This window comes from Mirounga angustirostris, unplaced genomic scaffold (assembly GCF_029215605.1).
Source record: "Mirounga angustirostris isolate CCGP_5_RB_7025 unplaced genomic scaffold, mMirAng1.0.hap1 SCAF_10, whole genome shotgun sequence".
Lineage (NCBI taxonomy): Eukaryota > Metazoa > Chordata > Mammalia > Carnivora > Phocidae > Mirounga > Mirounga angustirostris.
Genome location: NW_026991718.1, coordinates 37,565,154 through 37,588,621, shown reverse-complemented (window position 1 = coordinate 37,588,621; position 23,468 = coordinate 37,565,154). Strand labels below are relative to the sequence as shown.

The following is a 23,468-nucleotide window of genomic DNA, read 5'->3' as shown; positions in this document are numbered from 1 at the left end:
TTAAAAAAATTTTAAGATATATAATGAGAAATCCTGGCTATTTCCAAAATAGACCCAATTATGTACTGACATATAGTACCATTAGAAAGCACATTTACAATGACATATTTCAGCGTGTCGGTGATAAAGTGTGTCTGTCTCATCATTATCTATTCTGATTGCAGGTGCCTATGGGGAGATCACAATGACTCAGTCTCCAGGCTCCCTGGCTGCGTCTCTAGGTCAACAGGTCACCATGAACTGCAGGGCCAGTCAGAGTGTTAGCAGCTACGTAGCCTGGTACCAGCAAAAACCTGGGCAGGCTCCCAGGCTCCTCATCTATAGTGCATCCAGCAGGGCCACTGGCATCCCAGACCGGTTCAGCGGCAGTGGGTCTGGGACAGACTTCACCCTCACCATCAGCAACCTCCAGGCCGAAGATGTGGCGGATTATTACTGCCAGCAGCATAATAGCAATCCTCCCACAGTGCTTCAGCCTCGAACACAAACCTCCTCCCCAGGGCCACGGGTCAGGGAGGCTTTGCTGCCCCACCTGCTTCCTCCCCACTCAGCCCTGAACATATGCATTCCCGTATCTGCCTGAGAAGTCACGTCTCCTGACTTACTCCTTGGAGGGCTTCTAAGGCCCAGCAGAAAATGAAGGGAGTTGGCTTTTCCTGCATCCCTTTTTGTGGGAGATGAGTGAAGACAAATGCTGTGAAGATGTTTTAGGGATGCCGTCAGGAGTCTTTCTGCCCCAGGAACCTGCATGTTTCCCAGGGACCGACGGCAGGAGTGAGCCAGGAAGGTCTGTCTCTAGCCTCTGACGAAATTTACCTCCCTTCTCGCTTCTCTCCTCTCCATTTCTCCCAGGCGTACTCATTCTCACAAAGGCAATTCTCTCATTCTTTTTTTTTAAAAGATTTTATTTATCTATTTATTGGGGGGGGGCGAGGGAGATGGAGAGAATCTCAAGCAGACACCCCGCTGAGTGCAGAGCTGACAACCACTCCATCTCACAACCCTGAGATCTTCACCTGAGCTGAAACCAAGAGGCGGATGCTCAACCGACGGAGCCACCCAGGCGCTCTGATTCTCTCATTCTTTAACCCTGTCACTTTAGGAACACAGGATACTGTCTTCAGCACCTTTTCTCACCATTTGTCACCTTTTTTCTTTAGAGTCATCCCTTGGGCCTTATCTTGTGACCGAAGGAAATCAAGGCTCTAAGTGTGCCATAACTTGAGTCCCTTGGAAAACATTTCATTAACATGTCCAGTTCCGTGTGAAAACAGAAAAATTCCAAGCATCTTTGTATTATTTCTTCACCTCCTTCTGAAATACATGGGTTGATGAACTTTAGCTTTGGGAAAGACCGCAGCAAACCTGGTCACTCTTACCTACAAAACAGCTTCTCAAATAATTAGAAATATATTTCAAGGATCGATATTAAGGGATTCATATCCTTCATTCAAGGTATGTTTTCTGAGCGCTTCCTCTGCGTCAAGAGCAAAGACCTCAGCTTTCGCCCCGGCTGGGAGAGCCAGACACTAAACAACGGCATCAGTAAATATTTACTATGTTATGTTGGAGGAGCTACAAAGGAAAGGAAAGGAAGGAAGGGAATAAAATCTTGCTGGGGTAAGAGTGAGTAGAAATTTAAAATCAGATGACGTATTAGTTAGCTAGTGTCATGTCATAAATCACCCACAAAATGCAGTGGCTTAAAATGGTAGCATGTTTATTGCTGTCATGTTTATTGGTTGGCTGAGTAGTCCTCTTAATATGGGCCAAGCTTGATTGATCTTGATTGATCTTGGCTGGCTTGCTTGTGTGTTTAAGGTTAGCCGACAGGTCAACTGGGTGCTCGTGATATAGAAAGGCTCACATTTCTTCCATATTTTTCACATTTCTGTGGTTGGCTGACCATCAGCCGGTGCTGTCTGGGTGACCGGTCCTCCTGTCTCTCAGCATCTGGCAAACTAATCCCAACTTTCTATGACAGTTAGCAGGGTCTCAAGTGAGAAAGTAAAAGCACATAAGGCATCTTGAAGCCTAACCTTAGTACTGACACAATGTCCCCTTTGATGTGTTCATGTATTCTAATGCTTGATGCGGTTGATCCCATTGAAGGAGAGGGTAAGTAGGTCCTAGCTCTTGATAGGAGGAACTGCAAAGTTACATCGCAGAAAGCACTGGTAAAGGGAAGGATCAAGAATACGGGAGCCGTTTTTGCAATCAGTCTACTATAGATGGTCATGGAAGGTTGCACTGAGAAAGCTTCACTTAATGATTTCATGTGGTGAGGAAAGGAACCCTAGGAATATTTCCAGACAATAGTGGTGTAGTTGGTTCCAGTTCGAGGAAACAGCGCATTTCTGAGGCGGGGATGTGATCAGCATGCTGGGGAAGTAAAAGGAGGCCAGTGTTGCTGCAGTGGGGTGTGCTAGGGGGAGGGTAGTGCAGATGAGAAGGAGGCCACCTTCTATAGGATTTGGTGGGCTCCTCTAAGGACTTGGCTTTTATTTGGAATGATGTGGTGAGTGGGAGAGTTTTGAACAGAGCAGGGCATGATTTGATACGTAGTTCAACAGGATCCCTCTGGGAGGCAAGACTGGAAAGATAGCGGTTGGGAGGCCGTTGCTGTCATCCAGGCTAGAGAGGGTGACAGCTTGGGTCTGTGGCAGTGGCAGTGAAGGAGGCGAGGAGTGATATATTTTGAAGATAGAGATGCCCATATGCTGATGGTTTTTATAAGGAGTGTGAGAAAAAGAGAGGTCTCAGAGTGACTCCAGAGTTTTTCTCTGAGTACTAGAAGGGTGGAGTTGCCATCTGCTTGGATAGAGAAGACTGTGGGAAGAGTGGATTTGAGGAGGAAGATCAGGAATTTGGTTTTGGGCATTTTAAGTTTGAGATGCGTATTAGACTCCCACGTGCAGCTGTCAAGTAGACCATTGGATATATGAGTCTAGAGTTCACGGAGAGAATTGGACTGGGGAGCTTGGAATATGATAACCAATGGAATGAGCATTGACTAGATCAGAGGCCCAAGGGCTGAGTTCTGAGGCAGTGGAGATGAAGAGGAACCAGTAAAGGAGTCTGTGAAGGAGCAGTCGATGGAAGACCAGCAAGATAGTGGGATGCCCTGGAGTTCAGAGCAAAAGGTATATTAAGGGGGAGTGTGTTGTCAACGTGTTAAATGGTGCTGCTGGGTCTAGTGAGATGAGGACTGGCATGTGGCCGTCAGACTTGGCAATGTGGAGGTCACTAATGACCTTGAGAAGAGCAGTTTCAATGAGATGATGGAGGTAAACGCTTGAATGTAGAAAGCTCAAGAAAGAATAGGGATAGAAGATCTGGGAATGGTGACTGTAGACAGCTGTTTCAGTGAGCTTTATGGTGAAGGAGAAAAGTGAAACAGACTATAACTGGAGGGAGATGTGATGTCAGGGAGTTTTTTAAAAAGATGTTTGCGTATTGATGGGAATGATGCTTAAGAGAGGAGAACATTGGTAACTCAGGGAAGAGGGAGAAGTGCCAAGCGATACTGTTGAGGAGGTAAGAGGTATGGGATCAGAGGGAGTGGCCTCAGATGGGAGGGCTGGCTGCCTCTCTACAGTGTTGGGAAGGAAGGCGGAGTGTGGCGATGATACCCATATCAGCGGATCAGAAGACGGATGGGCAACCCGGGGACGTTCTCTTCTGAGCCCCTCTCTTGACCTAGGAAATAGGAAATGGGGTACTTGGCTTTAAGTTAGGATGGAGGAAGAGCTGTTAGAACTTGAAGAAAGATGGAAAGAGAAAGAGTGAAGACTGACTAGAACAGGGAAATGAAGTATGATTGTGGGGCAGGAAGAAGGGCCCTCAGGAAGTGAGTGGTCATGAATCAAAGTTGGAGAAGTCAGGACTGCTGTGTGTTTTCCGCCAGCAGGCATGTGGAGGGTTGGGACTTTGCTACATGAAATGAAATAATGGAAGGCTGAAGAAGTTCTTGTGTATAAGGGAGTCATTATAAAGAAGGATCAGGGAATTTAAGCTGAGGAAGAAGGGAAATGAGACCATGAACGGCTTAGCGACAGAGAAAATGTAGAAAGGTCAGTAGATTTGTTAAAAGCTAATTTTCAGAAAACAGTAAAATTATGACTCTCACGGAGATATAGTAATGATGAACACATGTTAAATTATTTTACTCACGTGGTATGAGGGAACTAGGAAGATGTAACTGGTTCAAAGGAAAAGTAAAAACACACAGATGTATATGGAGTAAAGGAATGAACTGCAGATAGAGGCAAGCTGGTTTTCCAAGGTGAGGTAAGAAGTCAATTAAATCACTACTAGACAGGACAGAATCATCCATCTATCAGTTACCAACAATTTATAGAGAGTTGCAAGATAGCTCAAAGACAATGACCGGGGTGGACTCTGATAACCTGGAAAGGTACGCTACAGACATGCCCAATTTTCCATGGAAACACAACATATATTTTTCCTATAGATTTCAGGTCTTACTCTAATGAAAGCTAGAAATTAGTGGCTGTGGCATACCCAGTGGAGTGAGCTGCAGAGCTCTTAGAAGTGGACAAGGCTGAGATACTCAACATTTTTTTTTTTAAAGATCTTTTATTTATTTATTTGAGAGAGAGAGAGCGCACTCCCGAGCACATGAGCAGTGGGGAGCGGCAGAGGGAGAGGGAGAAGCAGACTCTCCGCTGAACAGGGAGCCCAATGCCGGACTCCACCCCAGGATCCCAGGATCATGACCTGAGCTGAAGGCAGAGGCTCAACCAACTGAGCCACACAGGCGCCCCTGAGATGTTCAACATTTTAATGATGGAGAACTTGTCATTATTTTGCAATGACGCATTTAAGGCATGGCCACCAGAGTGAGTGATCAAGATTGGGTGAGGAAGAGACAGTTTAGAGGAGGATCAACCAAACAACTGAGAGAGCAGGATAATGGAAGGATCATATATTGAATATACCGAAACCACCAGGAATTGTGACAGGCATGTGAGAGGCTCTAGGAGGTAGGAACTAAACTATTCCAGAAATGGGGAGACACTTTGGGGCTGGTGTTTGTCTGCAATAAGGAGTGACACTAGAGGGGCATGGTCTACCTATCTTGATCTCAAACATTGTTCTTCCACTTTCTAGGTAGGTCTACGATCTAGAAGTGGCTGAAGGGGGCGACAGAAGCTCCATAAGAAGGCTGCATGCAGGGGAAGCACAAAAGCTCAGGGTGCTTTTAGAAGAGACGCAGGCTACTGCGCAAGTCAGTGGTTCAGAGGTTGTGCTTTGGGGAGAAGGTTTTCAGGTACTGAGTCCTTTCTCTCTCGCGTTTTCCATATTTTTGTTTGCCACTCTCTTATAATCTGCTTTGCTGTTCTTTTCAAATTTAAAACATTTTCTAGTGACAAAAGGAACCTGCTCTTTGCTCCTGGTTTTGCACTAGAGGACTTTTTTTTTTTTTTAACGTTAAAAAATGTGTTGGGAAAAGAATAATGTGCATTGGTTCTAGCACAAGGATAGACCGAGATCTAGTATTTCTCCTTCGTGAGATGTTTTCTCTGGAATAAAATTTGAATGGCAAAATCGGGAAATAGGAATGCTCAGCAGACAATGACCACAAACCTCCACCTAGGGAGGAGGTTCTGAGTGGGGACAGCAGTTGGAAGGAATGGGAGGGGTGGTTGGGACCTGAGTGGAGAGCGCCAGACTGGGGCCGTCATGACTTGCACGAGGCCCAGAGAGAGGGCTGAAGTCAGATTTAAAGGAAGTGAATGGGAAAACAGAGAAGGAGACTAGAGCTCTTTTGAAGAGGAGTCCCAGCTGCAGATTTTAAAGTGACACCATGCCAACCTTCTGCCCCACACCCCAAGCTGAACAAAACAAACAAATGAACTGCATCTGTAATCGTGGCTAGTAAGTGAGAAGCAGCTGGGACACCCGCCCCCTTGCCCAGTTGTGCTGGTTTATATTTGGGGTCATGTCATTGGGACAGTACGTCCTGATGTTGCAAGGCCGTGGCTGGTCATATTGTCTTTAGCTTGCAGGCTGCTGATGGCGAGAGTGAAGTTTGCCCTAGAGCCCCTGCCCCTGAACCGGGCGGGCACCCCGTTAACTCAGGTGGCAGGGAGGTAAGTGAGGGCCTTCGGCCCCTCCGGGCCCGCGCTGGCACAGCTTACGCGGTGCTTCCCGGCCACGCGGAGGAGGCTCTCACTGGCCCTGCAGCCAATGGGGACTCTGTCCTGGGAAACAGACAAGCACACAGCTGCCTGGGGGGGTGCCGTGTGCCCACTGGAACCTGCCGTCGCAGGCACAGTGGGCTGATGCGGAGATGCTGTGATCCCAGTAGAGCCAGGATGGGCTCCCAAGGTGAGGCCAGGCCCAAGCAAGCCTGTGCAGTCAGTGACATTCGCTTCCTGTCCCCTCCCAAGGCCACTCTTCTCAGGGAGCACGAGGATCGCCCCCGAGGGAACCCTCGACTTGGGGACGTTCTCTCACCTGGAACACAGACAGGAGCATGAGCCTGAGGATCTGGGATGGTGGCACCATCTGGCTGCCTCTCACCGTCCCGAGGCTGCTCAGACCCTGTCCCTAGAAAAGACCCAGTGATCAGCATGGGGCTATAGGGCTGGGCCTGTGGTGGAGGCAGTAGGGGTGGGAGGATGGTGCAAATCTCCGTGGAGGATGAAGGCAGAGCTGGCAAAGTCAAAGGTCGTGGTGATTCCTGGTGAGGCAGCCTGCCAGCCACTCTGCTGGGCCACCTGCCTGTGCCTGGCCCTACCCCTGACAAATGACCAACAACTAGAATTACTGGTTAGGAGATGACAAATCCCATGTGGCTTAGCCTGCTCCTGTTTGGGAAGAGTCCCTGGGAGCCACTTGGGAGGGCATTTTGCAGAAGACAAAGAATTAGCTCATGAGAGAGAAAGTGTTGAGGTGATAGGTAGAGGGTGTGCTCTTGACCTGCGGGCTGGGAGTCACACAGGTTTGTCCTCTGTGCTTTGTCGTCGTGCCTGTACATGACACGCCAATGTTAGAGGCAGGGTGAACCCGAAGTCGGGCACTGATTGTTCTCCACTCTGAGTAGGAGTGACCCCTCCGCCTGGGCGGGTTTCCGGGGGGACACGACCTTGGTTTCCAGGATGGAGCAGATGGAGAGTCCCGGGCTTATCCACACCGAGGCAGGTGCCTTGATTAGTGTCGGTTCCCAGCCTTCACCAAGGTTCCACGCTCAGCCCTCTCACCCTTTCCAGGTCCTGAGGGCATTTCAGGACTCGGTTTAAAGGCCATCTACTCAGTGGGGCCGACTTGCCCTCCCCATCTGAGCCAGGCCACCCTGTTTCACTCTTTATAATCCCATGGCTTTCTCTTCCTGACAAGAATCACAACTTGAAATGCGTTATTGTGGTAATGTATGAGATTTTAATTCTGGGGATTAAGAGTGTTCCTGAAATAGCCTATATCCTAATGATAGGGCAGCCCCAGGGCACTCCCCCACATGGCTTCTCAGGTTAGAAGGCAAAGAAGAAACTGGCCCCCAAATCCCTTGAGCTACACTTGGAAATTTCTGGGGACCCCAAGTCCCACAGGGTGTTCTGAGAGCAGGTGTCCCTTTTGAGCACAACCTCAAGCTCTTCTGAGCTGATTTGCATTAGACAGAGCTCCAGGCTGCTCTCAGCATCCTTCAAGGCAGCTGGTCCGGCCCCCTGAGGAGCAGCCTCTAGTCCAGCTCTCAGAGATGGGGTTCAGGGCTCCCCTGCTGTGGATCCTGCTGCTCTGGGCTCCAAGTGAGAGGGGGGCATACGGAGAAATGGTGGGCAAACCTCACTGTGGCCACGATGCTTTTGGTGTCTCTGGGTTCTTGGTGGCTGGAATTCAAGCATTTGGTATAGGTTTCCAGTTGCCCAGTTACCTTTCGTCTTCTGGTTCCTCTGAGTGTTGTGCATGACTTTGACTACAGGGTCCTCAGTGCTGCGGGCCTCCACTGGGTTGCTCTCAGCACATCTGTTAAATTTGTTGTGTTTATCATTCCAGGCTCCACTGGGGACATTGTGCTGACCCAGTCTCCGGGCTCTCTGACCATGTTTCCAGGGCAGAGGGCCACCATCTCTTGCAAGGCCAGTCAGAAAGTCAGTGACATTTGGGGCATTACCCACTACATGACCTGGTATCCACAGAAATCAGGACAGCGTCCTAAAGTCCTGATTTATAGAGCATCCAGTCGAGAGTCTGGGGTCCCAGCCAGGTTCAGTGGCGGTGGGTCTGGGACTGATTTCAGCCTCACAGTTGATCCCGCGGAGGCCGGCGACGCTGCCAACTATTACTGCCTGCAGGGTAAGGAGGCTCCTCCCACAGTGCTCTGGGTCTAAACAAAAACCTCCCCAGGCGACTGCTCAGTGAGGCTCAACTCCCTCAGATGTTGCTCCTCATGACCCGGGGTCTCTGGGTGGTTTGGGTAAAAGGGTCAAACTATGAAAGAGGAAGGTCTCAAACTGACATGTGTGTCTGTGTGTGTGTTTTCCACATAACCTGTTTTATAATTTAACGATCATGTTACTACAAGACTCACATAAACATCCCTCCATGGTTGTTTAGAAACCTAAGAATTGTGATGTAGTTATCTGTGCTCCTTTGATTCAGATTTCTCCATCTCTGTGTCTTTCTCAGAAACTAGTTCTTTTGTCCTAGATATATTTACTTATCCTTTTCTCCTTGTCCAATTTTCATGTCCTTTTTCTATGATACCCACCATGGACCTGGCCAAGGTCTTCTCTTGTCCTCTCTCTTTTTCTATTTTCTGGAACATTACAGGTAGAGTGGTCTCCAGAAGCTTGAGTGTGCACAGTGACAAGCATGGAAGGGTCAGTTTTCACAACCCTCCTCACCCCTACCTGGCCTCCCTTGGGCTTCTATATCCCCCCCAGGGGGAGCTGGGGAAACTGGCAAATAGTGCTCTGTAACATTTCCCTCTGTTCAGATTCCCCTTAGTTTCTAAGTTTGTAACACTATCTCAGCACATAGGAAACTTTCTTGTTGTATTCATTTCTTATTGTTCCATAACAAATTACTACTAACTTAGTGGCTAAAACAACACAACACACGTTGATCATCACACAGTTTCTAGAAGTCAGGTGTCTGGGCAGAGTTTAGCTGGGTTCTCTTCTTGGGGTCTCCCAGGATGAAACCAAGGTGTTGGCCAGACTCCATTCTCATCTGGAGGCTTGAAGAATCTGTTTCCAAGGTCATTCAGGTTGTGGGAAGAATTCTTTTCTTTGTGACTATCTGATTAAGGGTCCTGGCCTTTGGTGGCTGCAGGCCAGAGGTCACATCAATGTCCTAGAAGCCACTCAAAATTCCTGACGTGTGAGATACTTACTAATCAAACCAGCAAGGGGAAATCTATCAACAACAGAGAGGGCTTAGTTCTCCCTTAAGGGCTTTGTCCTGATTTAGTGACGCCCACCCAGCATAATCTCCATTTTAATGAACTCAGAGTCAACTGATTTGGGATCATAATGACATCTGCAAAATCCCTTCACGTCTGCAAGATTGTATGGGCTACAAGTAAGTCACAGGCTCTGCCCGCACTAAATGGGAGGGCATGAACCCTGGGCTGTGGGTGTCATGGGGCCACCCTAAAGTCTTCTATAACTGTCGTACTACATAGGGTTTTTTGTTTGCTTGTTTCCATTCTCTTTCTCCCAAAAGGCTCCAGTGCCCAGGACATCAAATATGAAAACTCCTCCCAGGTAATGGATCATGAACAGCATCAGATCGACCCCTCAAGGCCCTGTTTCCATTCCAGCTTCTCATATTTCTCCTATTGCTTCCCAAATGAAGAAATAGCCAATGTTTCCCTCAGCCTAGTGTTAAATTTGTAATAAAATGATAAATAATATTAGAAATGTTGTTTGAAAAATGCCTGAATTAGAAAAGAAAGAACCATCTCAAACCAATGACCTAAACTTCTACCCTAAGAACCTAGAAAATAAAGAGCAAACAAAATCCAAGCAGGTAGAATGAAGGAAATATAAAAATTAGAGTGGAAATTAATGGAATATATATTCTAGCTTCTCAAAATTTAGGATCCTTTTGAAACCAGCATGGGGTAGAGAGCTAAATGTGCTAATGAGCCAACAGCTGCATGTCCTTCAGTTTCAGAAAGAGAGGTGTTTTGGCTCAACCTTATAGGCAGGTTCTCTTCTCTAGATGGAACCAGTGCCTATCATTCATGGAACATCCTTGAGTATATCTAGGCTCCAAATCACACACTGGGCTTCTAGTTTTCCTATGCTTTGGGAGTTCAGAGGTATTTGCAGAGACCTAAATGAATGGACAGGGTCTCAGTTCAGCAGCAGCTGGGCAAAGAGGAGGCAGACCTGTGGGGGTTGGGATTTTCTGATGGAAATTATGTACAGCAGATTCTTACCACAGAGGGAATTCACCACAGAGGAAATTCACCTCCGGCACTGCCCCTTTCTTTGCTAATGGGATTGAATTAAGCTGTCTGGACAGGAACATGTAAGTGATGTCCTGGTCCAGAGGTACACACACCTCACAAAAACACCGAGAACCTTCCCTCTCCTATGCCAGCCTAACTTATACAGGTGGAAGGACCACACGGACTTAGAAGCCAGGACCTCCTCACCCACACGCTGCTGATTTGCATCTTCCTCTGAAATCACAAAACCCTCAGAATTGTTTTTAAGAGGCGTTCTTATGAGAGCAGGTGTTTAGCCTGTGACAGGACTCAGCCAGCGTAATGGACTTTCCGGCTCAAATTCTCAGCATTTTGCTGCTCAGTGTCATAGCTGAGAAAGAAGGGAAGTTCAAAACTTAGAACCTCTTTGCCATCAGAGCTGGAGTCTAAGACCAGCTTTTTCTTTTTTTAGGTTGAGTCTTATGGTAAATCTGTATGTTGCCTGGTAGGAAGACATTCTCTACCTCTGTTTCTGCTCCCCTCCATCTCTTTCATCTCTCCTATGTGATCTTAGTTTCCGGTGGGGGAAATCATCTTGATCCAGTCTCCAGCCTCCCTGGCTGCTTCCCAAGGGGACAGACTCACCATCCCCTGTAGGACCAGCACCAGTATAAGCTCCAGCAACTTAAACTGGTACCAACAGAAGCCTGGAGCTTCTCCTAAGCTTCTTGTTTACGGCACAGCAAGCCTGGCTTCAGGGGTCCCAGTTCACCTCAGCTGCGCTGGATGTGGGATCTCTTACTCTCACCATCAGCGCCCTGGAGGCCAAAGATGCAGCCCACTATTCCTGCCAGCAGAGGGCAGCCACCCACCCACAGTGTTAGAGACAGCACCAAAAACTCCAGCAGCTGTGGGCCCAGCTGCTCTCCCTCAGATACCGTGAAGGTCATGGGTTCTGCTTCCGTGTCTGGGAGACCTCACGGTGGCCCTCTACGGGGCCTGGGCTTAGCTGACTGTAGAAGACGCTTGGCCTTCAGAGGGAAGGGGAGGAACAAGGTCTGGGGAATGAGTCAGTTCTCAATGGGTTCCAGTTTGGTGGCAGCCTGGGTCATGAAGGGAAAGGTGCAGGTGTGATGCCATTCCTCCAGAGCATTACTCTTTCTTTGTTGTTTGTTTATATAGAGAGAGCACAAGTAGGCAGAGCGGCCGGCAGAGGGAGAAGCAGGCTCCCCACTGAGCAGAGAGCCTGACATGGGGCTCCATCCCAGGACCCTGGGATCATGACCTGAGCCAAAGGCAGACGCTTAACCGACTGAGCCACCCAGGCGCCCCCTCCCCCTCTTAGGTCATCTTAGAACAAAGTTACTTTCTGCACAGCCCCATAAGGCTTTCTTTGCTAATGGGATTGAATTAAGCCTGCCTGGACAGGAACACGTAAGTGATGCCTTGTACCAGCGGTACACACACCTCACAAAAGTACCGAGAACCTTCCCTCTCCTGTGCCCGCCTAATTTATACAAGTGGAAGGACCACAGAGACTTACAAGCCAGGACCGCCTCACCAACACCCAGCTGATGTGCATCTTCCTCTGGAACAAATAATCCTAAAATTTGTATGGAACCAGAAAAGACCCCGAATAACCAAAGGAATGTTGAAAAAGAAAAGCAAAGCTGGCGGCATCACAATTCCGGACTTCCAGCTCTATTACAAAGCTGTGATCACCAAGACAGCATGGTACTGGCACAAAAACAGGCACATAGATCAATGGAACAGAATAGAGAACCCAGAAATGGACCCTCAACTTTATGGTCAACTAATCTTCGACAAAGCAGGAAAGAATGTTCAATGGAAAAAAGACAGTCTCTTCAACAAATGGTGTTGGAAATACTGGACAGCCACATGCAGAAGAATGAGACTAGACCATTTTCTTAGCCCATACACAAAAATAAACTCAAAATGGATGAAAGACCTCAATGTGAGACAGGAATCCATCAAAATCCTAGAGGAGAACACAGGCAGTAATCTCCGTGACCTCGGCCGCAGCAACTTCTTGCTAGACAGGTCTTCAAAGGCAAGGGAATCAAAGGCAAAAATGAACTATTGGGGCTTCATCAACATAAAAAACTTTTTGGTAGAAATAAAGTGGTGGTAGAAATAGAAAAAAAGGGAACTCTGACAAAACAGTTACAGCCTACATCGCACCATTATTGTGCTAGTCAATGTCTGACAACCAGCTCTCCAGAGAAATAAAAGTTCTGGTTTGTAGTGTTTGCCAATTTCCATAAATGTAGTTAAATTTAAATATCTTACACACTTGATAGAACAGCTCTATCGGCTCTTGATAGAACAAGATGAAAACCGTTAGGGAATAGAAGACATAAGCAACATTACCAACCAACTTGAATTAATTGCCAGAGAACAGTAAAGCACAAGTGGAAAAATGTGTATCCTTGTGGAGAGCACCTTGAACATTTGCCAAGATGAACCATTCCCTGTGCCATAAAACAAGTCCAAGTAACCCTAAATGTGTGGAAATTTTACAGAAAATGTTCTTTGACAACAAAATAATTAAGTTAGAGGCAGTAATAATAAATTATTCACAAAATCCTCACATATGATGGAATACCTTTCTATATAATGTATGGATAGAATAATATATTGTAATAATTTTAAGTGAATATTACATAATTGGATAATACCAAATACAACTAAATGATAAGCGTGTCAAAATTTGTGGGAGGTTAAACAATACTTAGATGGAAATAAATAGCATTAAATGCCTATATTCAGAAAGAAGAAATATTTATTTATTTATTTAATATTTTTACAGCATAAGGAATCGAGTCAGTGATATTGTAATAGCATTGTATGGTGACAGATGTGAGCAAAGAACAATTATAAACTCGTTGAATCACTATGTTGTACACCTGAAATAGTATGTAGCATTGTGTGTCAACTACGCTCAAACAAAAAAAAGAGGAAACATTTAAAGTCTGTGATCCAAACTTCTTCTGTAAGAATCCAAAGAAAAAGACGTTCTGGTCCAAGATGGTGGTATAGGAGGCTTCTGAATTCACCTCCTCCCATGGGCACATGGAATCTACAGCTACACATGGGACAACTCCCACTGTAAAAAATCCAGAAACTAGCTGAGGGACTCCTACACATTGGGTTAAAGAGGAAATACCCACACTGAAACAGGTGCACAAAGCTGGGACACGTTCTTGCCATACACTCCACCCCCAACGCACAATATATGATTGGAAGGGAACTTATAAATACCTGCTTCTCCCTGAAGAGCGAAGGGTTTGGACCCAACTTCCAGTGCCCCAACTTGTAAGACTTCTACCTGAGGAACCGTCCCCCAAACACCTCTGTCTGGAAGCCAGGGGGGTGTGCACGGAGACCCCCAAAACAATAGTAGACAAAGAAACAGGGAGCAGACGGAACGGCCCACCTCCCAGTCTTACCCTCAAAGAGGCCTATTCTCATTTCTTAAAAGCTGCTGCCTGAGGGTTAGGCTTCTAATTTGGAGCACATCCAGGGGCTGAGTACATTCCTCCCTGGAAATCAGGGAAGCCTGTGGTTGCACTCTGCATTTTCTCTCTGCCCAGCTCCAGGTCCCTGGTGTCTACCTGGAAAGAGCTTGTGCACCCGTCTGGCGTCCGGGTTTTATGGCTGCCATCCAGACCAATACCCCTTGACCACCTGGCTCTGATGGCCAGCAGGACTTGAGTTCTCAGACCCACAGGGCTAGAGCAAATACAGACAAGTAAGTATTTGCAAAAATGACATTTGTGTGTTAGAACTGGCAAAATAATACTGGCAATAAATTTGCAAATATTCCAATAAATTTGCAGTGAACTTACAAACAGATAGACTTGCAAGAATAATATTTGTGTATTATAATTTTATATAATAGATGATTAAGACTTTATTAATTTGATATTTTACTGATTATAAGATTTTTCTGGATTGCTTTTCTGCAATTTCATTTATTATGGCATCAACATTTGTACTTTTAGCAAATTCAATTTCCATATATAATTGAAAATGACATCAGTCTCTTTTGGCGAATACAAGACCTCAAATATTTTTTGAAAATTTTTAACTTTGAGAAGGCTTTTTCTTTCTGATGCAAAAAAAAAAAAAACCCCCAAACTTGAGCTGTTAGGAATATTTTATAGTCTGCAACAGCATTATGATGCCTTTCTGATAAATTATTTTGAAATATAAATTTTAATATTTCTAGACCTGATGAACCATTTTTTGAAAAATGACTTAACTCTTCACGCAAATCAGTTTTGTGTAAATCTGAAGTTAATGTTAGATATAAATGTATACAATGATATTTTAATGTTTCTTCTGACATTTCTTGCAATATGTGGATATAATACATGAAACTGAAAGTAGCTCCATAATTTGCCTACCTCAAAACACCTGTTTAATGCATTCTATCACTGTCTCTTCAATTACAAAGAAAATAATCTTAAAATTGTCTTACTACAGATTGTTTTGTTTGAAGCTTCATATAAAATAGTGCTCTTTTCCATCAAATGTGACAATATTTAAATTTAATATTTACTTCTAAGACTGTGGATACTTAGTTTACATTGCTGTAGCAGTTTTCAAAACTGAGATTCTAAATTCCCTGAAGAATTCTCATAATTCTTTTTTGACATATCTGTATGCTATTCTGTGCTCATCACAAGTGTAGCTACCGTCTCTCCCCATACAACACTATTTACCATTGACTACGTTCCCTGTGCTGTACCTTTCATCCCTGTGACTTACTTATCCCATACCTGGAAGCCTGTTCCTCAAACTCTCTTTCACCCATTTTGCCTTCCCCACTGTCCCCTTCCCCTCAGGCAACCACCAGTTTGGACTCTGTATGTATTCATGGGTCTTTCTGCTTTTGTTTGTTTTGCTTCATGTTTTAGAGTCCACATATAAATGAAATCATATGGGTTTGCCTTTCTCTGTCTGACTTATTTCTCCTCGCATAATACCCTGATGGTCCATCCATGTTGTCGCAAATGGCAAGATTTCATTCTTTCCTGGCTCAGTAAAATTCCATTGTATATGTAGACCACATCTTCTTTATAGGATTAGGAGCTTATATCTGTTATGAATTTTAAAAAGTCTATTTGGTGCTTGAAGAACAAAATTTTACTAATTGTTCTCAGCCATATTTCCTGTGGGGATGTCATGTATAGAATGCGATCTAGAGAACATCGTGCAAGAGCGGTTAGTGTAACTGGGAAAGAAGAAGGTCAAGGAGTGGGAAAATAAGCAATAATAAATTCTGAATGATATCAAATATTATCCTATTAAAAATGTAGCAAAATCTGTTAGCTCCAAAATGTGTGTGATTCTGTTGTCACCAATATGCCTCACGTTTCTGACTCTCGGGCTGACGAAATGTAATTGACCAGTGCACTCAAGGCCGGGAGGGTCGGGATGAGGTTCAGGTCAGCTCTCCCTTCCAGCTTACTGTTCACACAGCAGGTTGATCATGGCTGTTCTGGAGCTGGTTCTGCCCCGCCAGGGCTGTTGCAGCCGAAGGGCCATAACACGGTCCAGAGCACTCAGCTACACGTTACTGCCCTGATTCTCCAGCATCTGCCACTCACGCCCGCCCAGAGACTCTGCTGGGCTTGCTCCCCACTCAAGCAACACATGTGCAGAGTGGTGACAGCCAGACAGAGAGGTTTGTGTTCGGGGCTGAACCACTGTGCAAGGAGCATGTGTACCTTGCTGGCAGTAATAAACCCCCACATCGTCAGCCTCCACCCTGCTGATTCTCAGGGTGAAGTCCGTCCCTGACCCACTGCCACTGAACCTGTCTGGGACCCCAGTGAGACGGTTGGAAACCGTATAGATCAGGAGCCGTGGAGACTGGCCTGGCTTCTGCAGGTACCAATTTAAATAGCTGTTTCCATTACTGCGCTGGATGCTCTGACTGGCCCTGTGGGAGATGGAGACGGACTCTCCAGGGGTGACGGGCAGGGACAGGGGGCTCTGTGTCATCACAACCTCCCCACTGGATCCTAAAATAATGAGAGATAAGTACAGGATATTTAGAAACATTATAAGTCATTTTTAAGATTTTTGTGGTGTATATTTTAGGCAAAACCATATTTTGTGATTTGATTCATACGCTAAATATATCCAATTTCCAAAGATACCCAATATTGCAAGGCAAAGTGGCCTCATTCTTATTCAGCATCTCACTAAAGCACTGCTCTTTGTTCCTTTTAGTTTCTTTGTAATTTTCACAGGCCTAAAAATTAAATTGCCCTTATTGGAGGGCAACCTAACACATGGACAAAATACACTTGGAGAGCAAAGCACCCCCAGAGCCACCATTCCAACCCAGTTCTCCCTTATCACCCCCCCCCCCCGCTCTTACCTGGGATCCAGAGCATCAGCCACCCCAGGAGCTGAGAAGGGAACCTCATTTTGAGAAGCTGAACTGATGAGTCCTAGTAAGTAAAGACAAGCTTAGAGCTGACCTTTATCTCAGACTTACAAGGGGAGGTTCTCCCCAGGGGACACTATGCAAATCCCCTGGTGGGTGTAGCAGAGTGGAAAGAGCCAAAGGCAGGGTGCAGGTCCCTCTCCTGTGAGTCAAGTAGTTTAAAATGTCTTCTGTGCTTGGAGGAAAACTCACAGAGACAAATTCCATATTGCCTGAGTCAGAAGTAGGATCTGACTGAGAAAATCAGGATCTGTGGCCGGACACAGTGCTTATAGCCCTGCCCTTCTGGGAAAGCTCCAGAGACCCTGAAGATATAGACATGAGTGTCTAGAGTCCATTTCTGGCAGGTGAATGGCCATCCTGCTTGGATTCCTCTCAGCTAATGTCCAGGAGGAAACAGGTCCCACTTCCACTCCAGCTGATCGGCAGCACTTCTGCAAATCACAGCACATACTGTAGATAGTCTAGAGTCTCTGAGATCTGAGTTTCCAGGGTAATGGTTTAGACAATTTAATAATGATTTAATAATAAATTAAACTCACCCTGGGACGTCATGAATATACTCTTTGAGAAGATGAAAGTGAGAACTTGACAGAGAAGAATCTCTCACTTACAAGTAGAGAACTAATAGTCCTGTTGAAGAGAATAGAAGAGAAGACAGATTTTTATGCTTCAGGCAGTGAGTATGAAATTTGTGGTAACCATTTGTTACAATGTGATGTGTATCCTGTCATACTGCTTTCTCTCTTCCCCCCCCCGATATAGATAGATAGATAGATAGATAGATAGATAGATAGATAGATAGATAGATAGATAGACACACTACCGTATGGTATATATAAGATACATACACACACACACACACATCCCGTAGCAATCAAAGAGATTTCTTAAGGGCAGCACTTCCTAAGAGGATGGGACAGAATAAACAATGTTTCATTTTGTAATGTTTCCTTTTACATTATCTTTTTGTTATTGATGCTCAGGAAACCCCTTCCCATAAAGAGGCTTCCTCATCATGTGTAACCAGTTTCTGTCAGGGGTTCTGGTTCTTTGTTAGCTCTGTGTGAGAAGTTGTGTCTTTCACTTGGCTTTTATGTTCGGCATCCACAGCTATGAGTCTGCAGTTCAAAAAGAGATTCTGTGTGTGAGAATAGCAAAAACTGGGATAACTATTTCAATGTCTAGGGGTCACTTATATCTATGACTGACATTTTCTTGGGTCTTCAGTGAAGCACAGTCACTGTGGAACAGGGTGTGGGGTCAGAGCCGCTTGGGGCATCAGTTTACCAACCATCCTTCATTAAAATAGGGACATAACCTAATGATTCTATATGTGTCAGCCTGACGTATGTCATATTCAGTTGTTTGTGAGAATTGCGTCAACTCTAAATTACCTCACAACTAAAGTCACTGTCCTGCAAATAAAATCCTGGAGAAACGGAATGAATAGAGTTTGTAGTTCTGTTAGATCTCAGGTAATTTAAACCCAAAGTCATATGAATTGGGAAAAAAAAAATACATACAATTCCAAGCATGATTACACAAGAAAGCTCAGTCTGAATGTCTTCTAGGAAATCCTCCAACAATAAGATTTTGTACCAATGTCGGAAGAGATATGGTGTAAAAAAAAGTATTGAATGTAAAGCCTGAACTCTGTGGAAGGACTCGGGTGCTAATGACAAATTGTGATAGAAGTAGGAGCATAATAGCCCACGTTCCATATTTTACTAGCTGCATTTTATTTACGCTTTTTGTGGTTTTTTTCTTTGATCTTTTCTCAAAGTACTAGCCAATGCAATCCAGAATCTTACTCTTGAAAATGCCAGCCCTCCTAGTGAATCCTACTAGTGAATGAATTCAGAGAGTTAAGTCACTGAAAATGAAAAACATAAGGACAAAAACAAAGAGGATAAATACAAGACAATATTATAGATCTTAAAGTGAGTTTAAAGATTTATTCCTTAAAATTTTAAATTACAGATCACATTACTAACAATGTGTATCAACTATACTAAAAAAAAAAAGACACATTATGCATTATCCTACGTGAAAACTCAAACTGTGGAAATATGACTCAATATTATTCATCTGACATGTTTATTTTACCAGGTATCAGTTTTGAAATGTTATTTTTATTAAATATTCCTTAGATTGCTTGAATTTCAAAGAATGTTACTATTTCCTATGAAGCTTAGCATGAAAACTTTAAAGTCTCCTTTTCTGTTTGGTTGCTTATCTCATAATTTTTCCTCTAAAATATCCAGAAAAAGCAAAATTGTATAAAAATTCTTTAGCAATCTGAAAAAGGGTTTGAAATTTTCCTGTACTACCTGTAGACTGAAGGACGAGTATTCCTAATTCTAAACAGGAATCCGTGTCTCCTGTATGTTTACAAATTATGTTGTACCCTGGACAATAAAACTGATCCCATCAACACTGGTCACTGCACACCGTGCAGAAATCATAAGCATTTGTAAGGGGTGTAAGAAGAACCTCTATGAGGTCCAGGTGGAGAACAGGACTCTAGAGTCTCTAATCTTGACCACCATCAACTGAATGAGCAAGGACTTACACAGGTGGGTTTTATTGCACTTTGTCTCTGTGCCAAAGGCTGTTCATTTGGGTCCGGAAAACTGGAAGCCAGTGTGTGAGTTGTGTATCTTGGGAAGACCGTCTCATTGGTGCAACTGTGTGAGTCCATTAACCTGGGGTCAGAGTGTGTGGGACGGGGAGTGCGATGCTCTTATATATTCTGTAGACTTTGATCTATACATTTTATCAAGTCAAAAGCTCAAACTCACACTTCTTTGGCCAAGATGAGAGACACACAGAAGTCTGTGGTCTGACTGAGCCCAAATGGATGTTTTTTCAATAAAAGGTGAGCTTGTTCTTGCCTGAGAAATGAGATCAAGCCATCCAGCAAAGGGAGCATCTCCAACTTCATGTGTGTTGAGTAGATTCTTAGGACCTGTGATTGAAGTAGGTCACCTTTTCTAAGTAAATGCAAATTCTCACCACTAGGGGATAAACTAACCAATAAATAAACTAGTTGACAGGTAGTTAGTTCACTGCACCTGTGAGTGTGTTGATCTTCTGACTTTATAAGTTACTTCTGAACCATGTGAAGCAGCTCATTTCTGAGCTTCAGTGATCTAGATACTTCAAAACCCTGATCTCCATCTGCGTGCTCTGAATTCCTTCCTAATATTGTCATTTCTTTCCTTTCTTTTTCCTTGGAATAAATAAATAAGTAAATAAATTTTGAGAGATGCCTGAATTTCATCTGAATCCTGTGGAGAAATGGGAGCAATGTCTTATGTTGACTGTGAAGGTTATTCTTATATCAATGCTAATCCTTTGGCAGGGCCCTGAATCACACCAGTCTAATTGGGAAAAGTGACACAGAAGTTCCCTTTGGCCATAAGCCACCTTATACTCTCTCGATTTTTATAAACACAAATCTTACTTTGTGTAGGAATTTGCATCCCTGACCCGAAAGTCTCTCCTATGAGGGCTGGAACTTCTGTCCTGAGGAGTTCTCATGAAATCCTACCACTTTTCTTGTCAGTTAAAAAATATTCTTCCACAGCTTGATTGTGAGATAGATGGATTGTTTGTTTGCTTTTTCTCTGTGAGAAGTTTGATTCACCTGAGAGATGGAGAGGAAAGAATACAAAAAGAGAACATTAATCTTGTTGATCTTTACGTGATATGGTTATTGAAACTGCCTGTTCTTTAAGTAAGAGAGGTATGAGTTGAGTGTAAATTTTCACAACATTAACATATCTTGTCAATGCAAGACTCCAAAAGAAAATTCTGTTACCATCCAAGCCACCTAAATATTTATATATGAATCATCAGTTTTGTCCCATGTAATTTTTCAAACACTAAACACTAAGCCCAGACAAATGTTCCCTTCCCTCCTCCACCAGAGCACTGCCTTCCACTGTGTGTCCTCCTAGCAAAGGGCTTTCACATCAGGGCAGAGAGGGAACATTCTGAGCTCAAGCCCAGAGCCCTGAGTTCCTTAGGGAAAATAAGGAAGCAAGATTTTCTCAACACATCTATGGCAAAAGTTTAGGGTCCTTCCTCTGAGACCTGGCCTTCTCTCAGTCAATGAGCTTGAGAGTAGGAACTGACTTAGGTCTAGGAACTGAGTCAGAAGCCATGATTTTAGGCTTCAGCTCCCCTGACCTAGAGTTTTCCAGTAACAGACAAAATACTCTAAGAGCCTGAACAATGATTTAATTTCTAATAATATGTGCAGTCAGTTATCTCCTGCCACAGATCTCTCTTTCTGACATCATTCTGTCCCTGTACTATTTGGAAAATGTACACCTTCTGCCTATGCAGGTTATTATGACCATCTGGCCTGTGATACTCTCTGACGTCACTGGTCATAGGCGTTGTTCTCTGGAAAGCAGCCTCACATCAAATGTGGCATGTGGGACACTGGTTGGGGAATGTTCTTGAGATCACCATCTCTGGAAAGAGAAAGCAGGATTGGGCAGAGAGGGAGTGGAGCTGGGATGCAGTAGAACAAAAGTCTAAGCCAACCCCCCAGGGGGGTGCAGCCCTGTGGTAGGTCTCCAGAGTGGACCTGAATGGAGACACATGGGTCAGATCCTTATCTGGGATATCATCTCTTCCTCTCCCACTATACCTTTATGCATGCTTGATGCACCTGCCAGAGAAGCAGGTCTTTTCATATTGGTTCCTACTTTCTCCCCAGATTTCCTCAGTTTCACTTTTACTTTTGCTGTTTATTGAAAGTATGGAGAATCCATAACATTATTTTTGCCCTCACACTAGGATTTTGTTTTTATATTAGAGCAAGTTTTGAAATTTGTTACGGGAAAGAAAATGATTTTTAGCTTTGTTTCAGGGAAGACCTCAAATTTGGGTCTATATGCATCCCATGTGTATGTTTAGGGAGGAAGCTGATGCACATTGTGGAGAAGATGTCACCACTCTCGCAGAGACTGGGCACAAGCAATCACCTGGGAGTGGAGAAGCTCCAGTGCATAAAAGCCAGGTGGCTGTCCCTGACCAGCTATGGGGACGACACCAAGCACTTTCAAGATGGAGTTTCCCCACGGGCACAGCCTCCTGGGTCTGGGTCTGCTCTCAGTGGCTTCTGTGTCCATACTTCATCCTTCACAGCAGCTGCCCGTGGCTCTACAGGGCGGTGTGGAGGCCCCAGCTTGAGAAGGACTAGCCCATCAGGGGTCTCATCGTCTAATGGGAGTGAAGAAGGGATCTTTGCCTCTGACCAGATATAGGTAAGGGGTTCCCATGAACCCCCCCTCAGGTTTGATTAGTTTGCTAGAGCAGTTCACACCACTCCGAGAATTACCTGCTTATGTTCACCAGTTTATTAAAGGCTATGATAAAGATACAGATGATCAGCTAGACAGAGAGATACATAATGTGAGGACTGGGAGGGTCCTCAGTGCAACAGCTCCTGTCCCCGTGGATTGGGGTGTGTCATCCTCCCAGTATGGATGTGTTCACCAACCTGGGAGCTCCCCGAACCCTACTCTATTGAGATTTTATGGAGGCCATGCCAAAGAAAGAAGTAGGCTTTGTGTATATTCAAATAATGATGTTCATACTCCTTCACTCATGCTTTACACTCTAATTTCTTTATGATAAGGATCAATGGCAGGAGATTCAAATCTTATATTCTGACACCTCTTTAGATACATTTGTGGTTTATGGTGTTCTCATGTCTCTAGGATTTTCCCAGCCTTGCCTCTAGGAGGGCCCAGGCTTCATTCGCAGCAGCTAGCATGGTGCAGGGAGGGGCCATCCTGTCCATGGCCAGGTCAGCTTGGCCTACGTTGTCACTGTGCAGGAAATGACTACATGTATTTTCAACCATATCCAATACTATGGCTGAAGTGGAAGAAGGGAGAAAGAACATGTCTGCATCCTGAGCAGCAGTTTCTGCTCTGAGTGAATCTGCTTTGCTTGGTCATCGTTCAGGTTCTCTTCTTGCTGAGCGGCTATTAATGCATCCTGGCCAAAGCAGACCGGTGAGGTGGAGCAAGTCAGATCTCAGAGCAAGTTGGGATCTCTGTCTCTGCTCTTGTGTTTTCTGCTGCTCTGTGCCCCACCTGAGAAGGGGAAGGTGGAAGGGAAATGCTACTCTGAGCGTCCTTCCCATGAAAGCTGGGATTGGGTCTCATCAGGTCAGCTATGTGCCTGAGAGACTCTTTCTTCAAAAAACTGATCCTTCATCCAAAAATACTTCCTTTGAAAATCCAATTGCATACACACATTCATACGGATTAAATTAAATTCTGTATTTGTGTTGACTTTCGCATATCTCATGCAATTGCAGGTTGTAAAATGGACAACATTGTGACACAGTCTCCAACCTCCCTGACTCCCAAGGGAGAGAAACAGCATCACCTGTAAAACAAATCCCGATGACATAATAAGTTTGCCTGGTGTCAGGAGAAACCAGGCGAGATTCCTCAAGTCCTGGTATGTGCACACTTCCATCCTCACGGGTCCCACACTGGCCCAGGGGCAGTGGCTCCAGGACAGATTTTACTCTCATCACCAGCA

General features: G+C 44.8%; 2 protein-coding genes and 1 gene segment (V, D, J or C); 2 read left to right on the top strand and 1 right to left on the bottom strand.

The window, feature by feature from the left end:
- Positions 1–734, top strand: part of RPIA (ribose 5-phosphate isomerase A) — a 91,195-nt gene extending 90,461 nt beyond the window's left edge. Inside the window, exon 9 of one of the 2 annotated variants that reach the window (XM_064572219.1) lies at positions 165–734. In XM_064572219.1, coding sequence (XP_064428289.1) covers positions 165–583 — 419 coding nt within the window. In that variant the 3' untranslated portion in view covers positions 584–734. The remainder of the gene's footprint in view (positions 1–164) is intronic. The other variant, XM_045884577.3, reaches the window with a different exon arrangement.
- Positions 1–23,468, bottom strand: part of LOC123851077 (immunoglobulin kappa light chain-like) — a 92,026-nt gene that overhangs the window by 28,287 nt on the left and 40,271 nt on the right. The window contains exon 3 of the mRNA XM_045884578.2: positions 16,142–16,250. Coding sequence (XP_045740534.1) covers positions 16,142–16,250 — 109 coding nt within the window. The remainder of the gene's footprint in view (positions 1–16,141; positions 16,251–23,468) is intronic.
- LOC135361744 (Ig kappa chain V-III region TEPC 124-like) overlaps positions 648–23,468 on the top strand; it is a 39,821-nt gene continuing 17,000 nt past the window's right edge. Inside the window, 3 exon segments of the V gene segment in view lie at positions 648–787; positions 1,161–8,319; positions 9,694–9,734. Of these exon segments, the coding sequence occupies positions 8,067–8,319; positions 9,694–9,734 (294 nt within the window).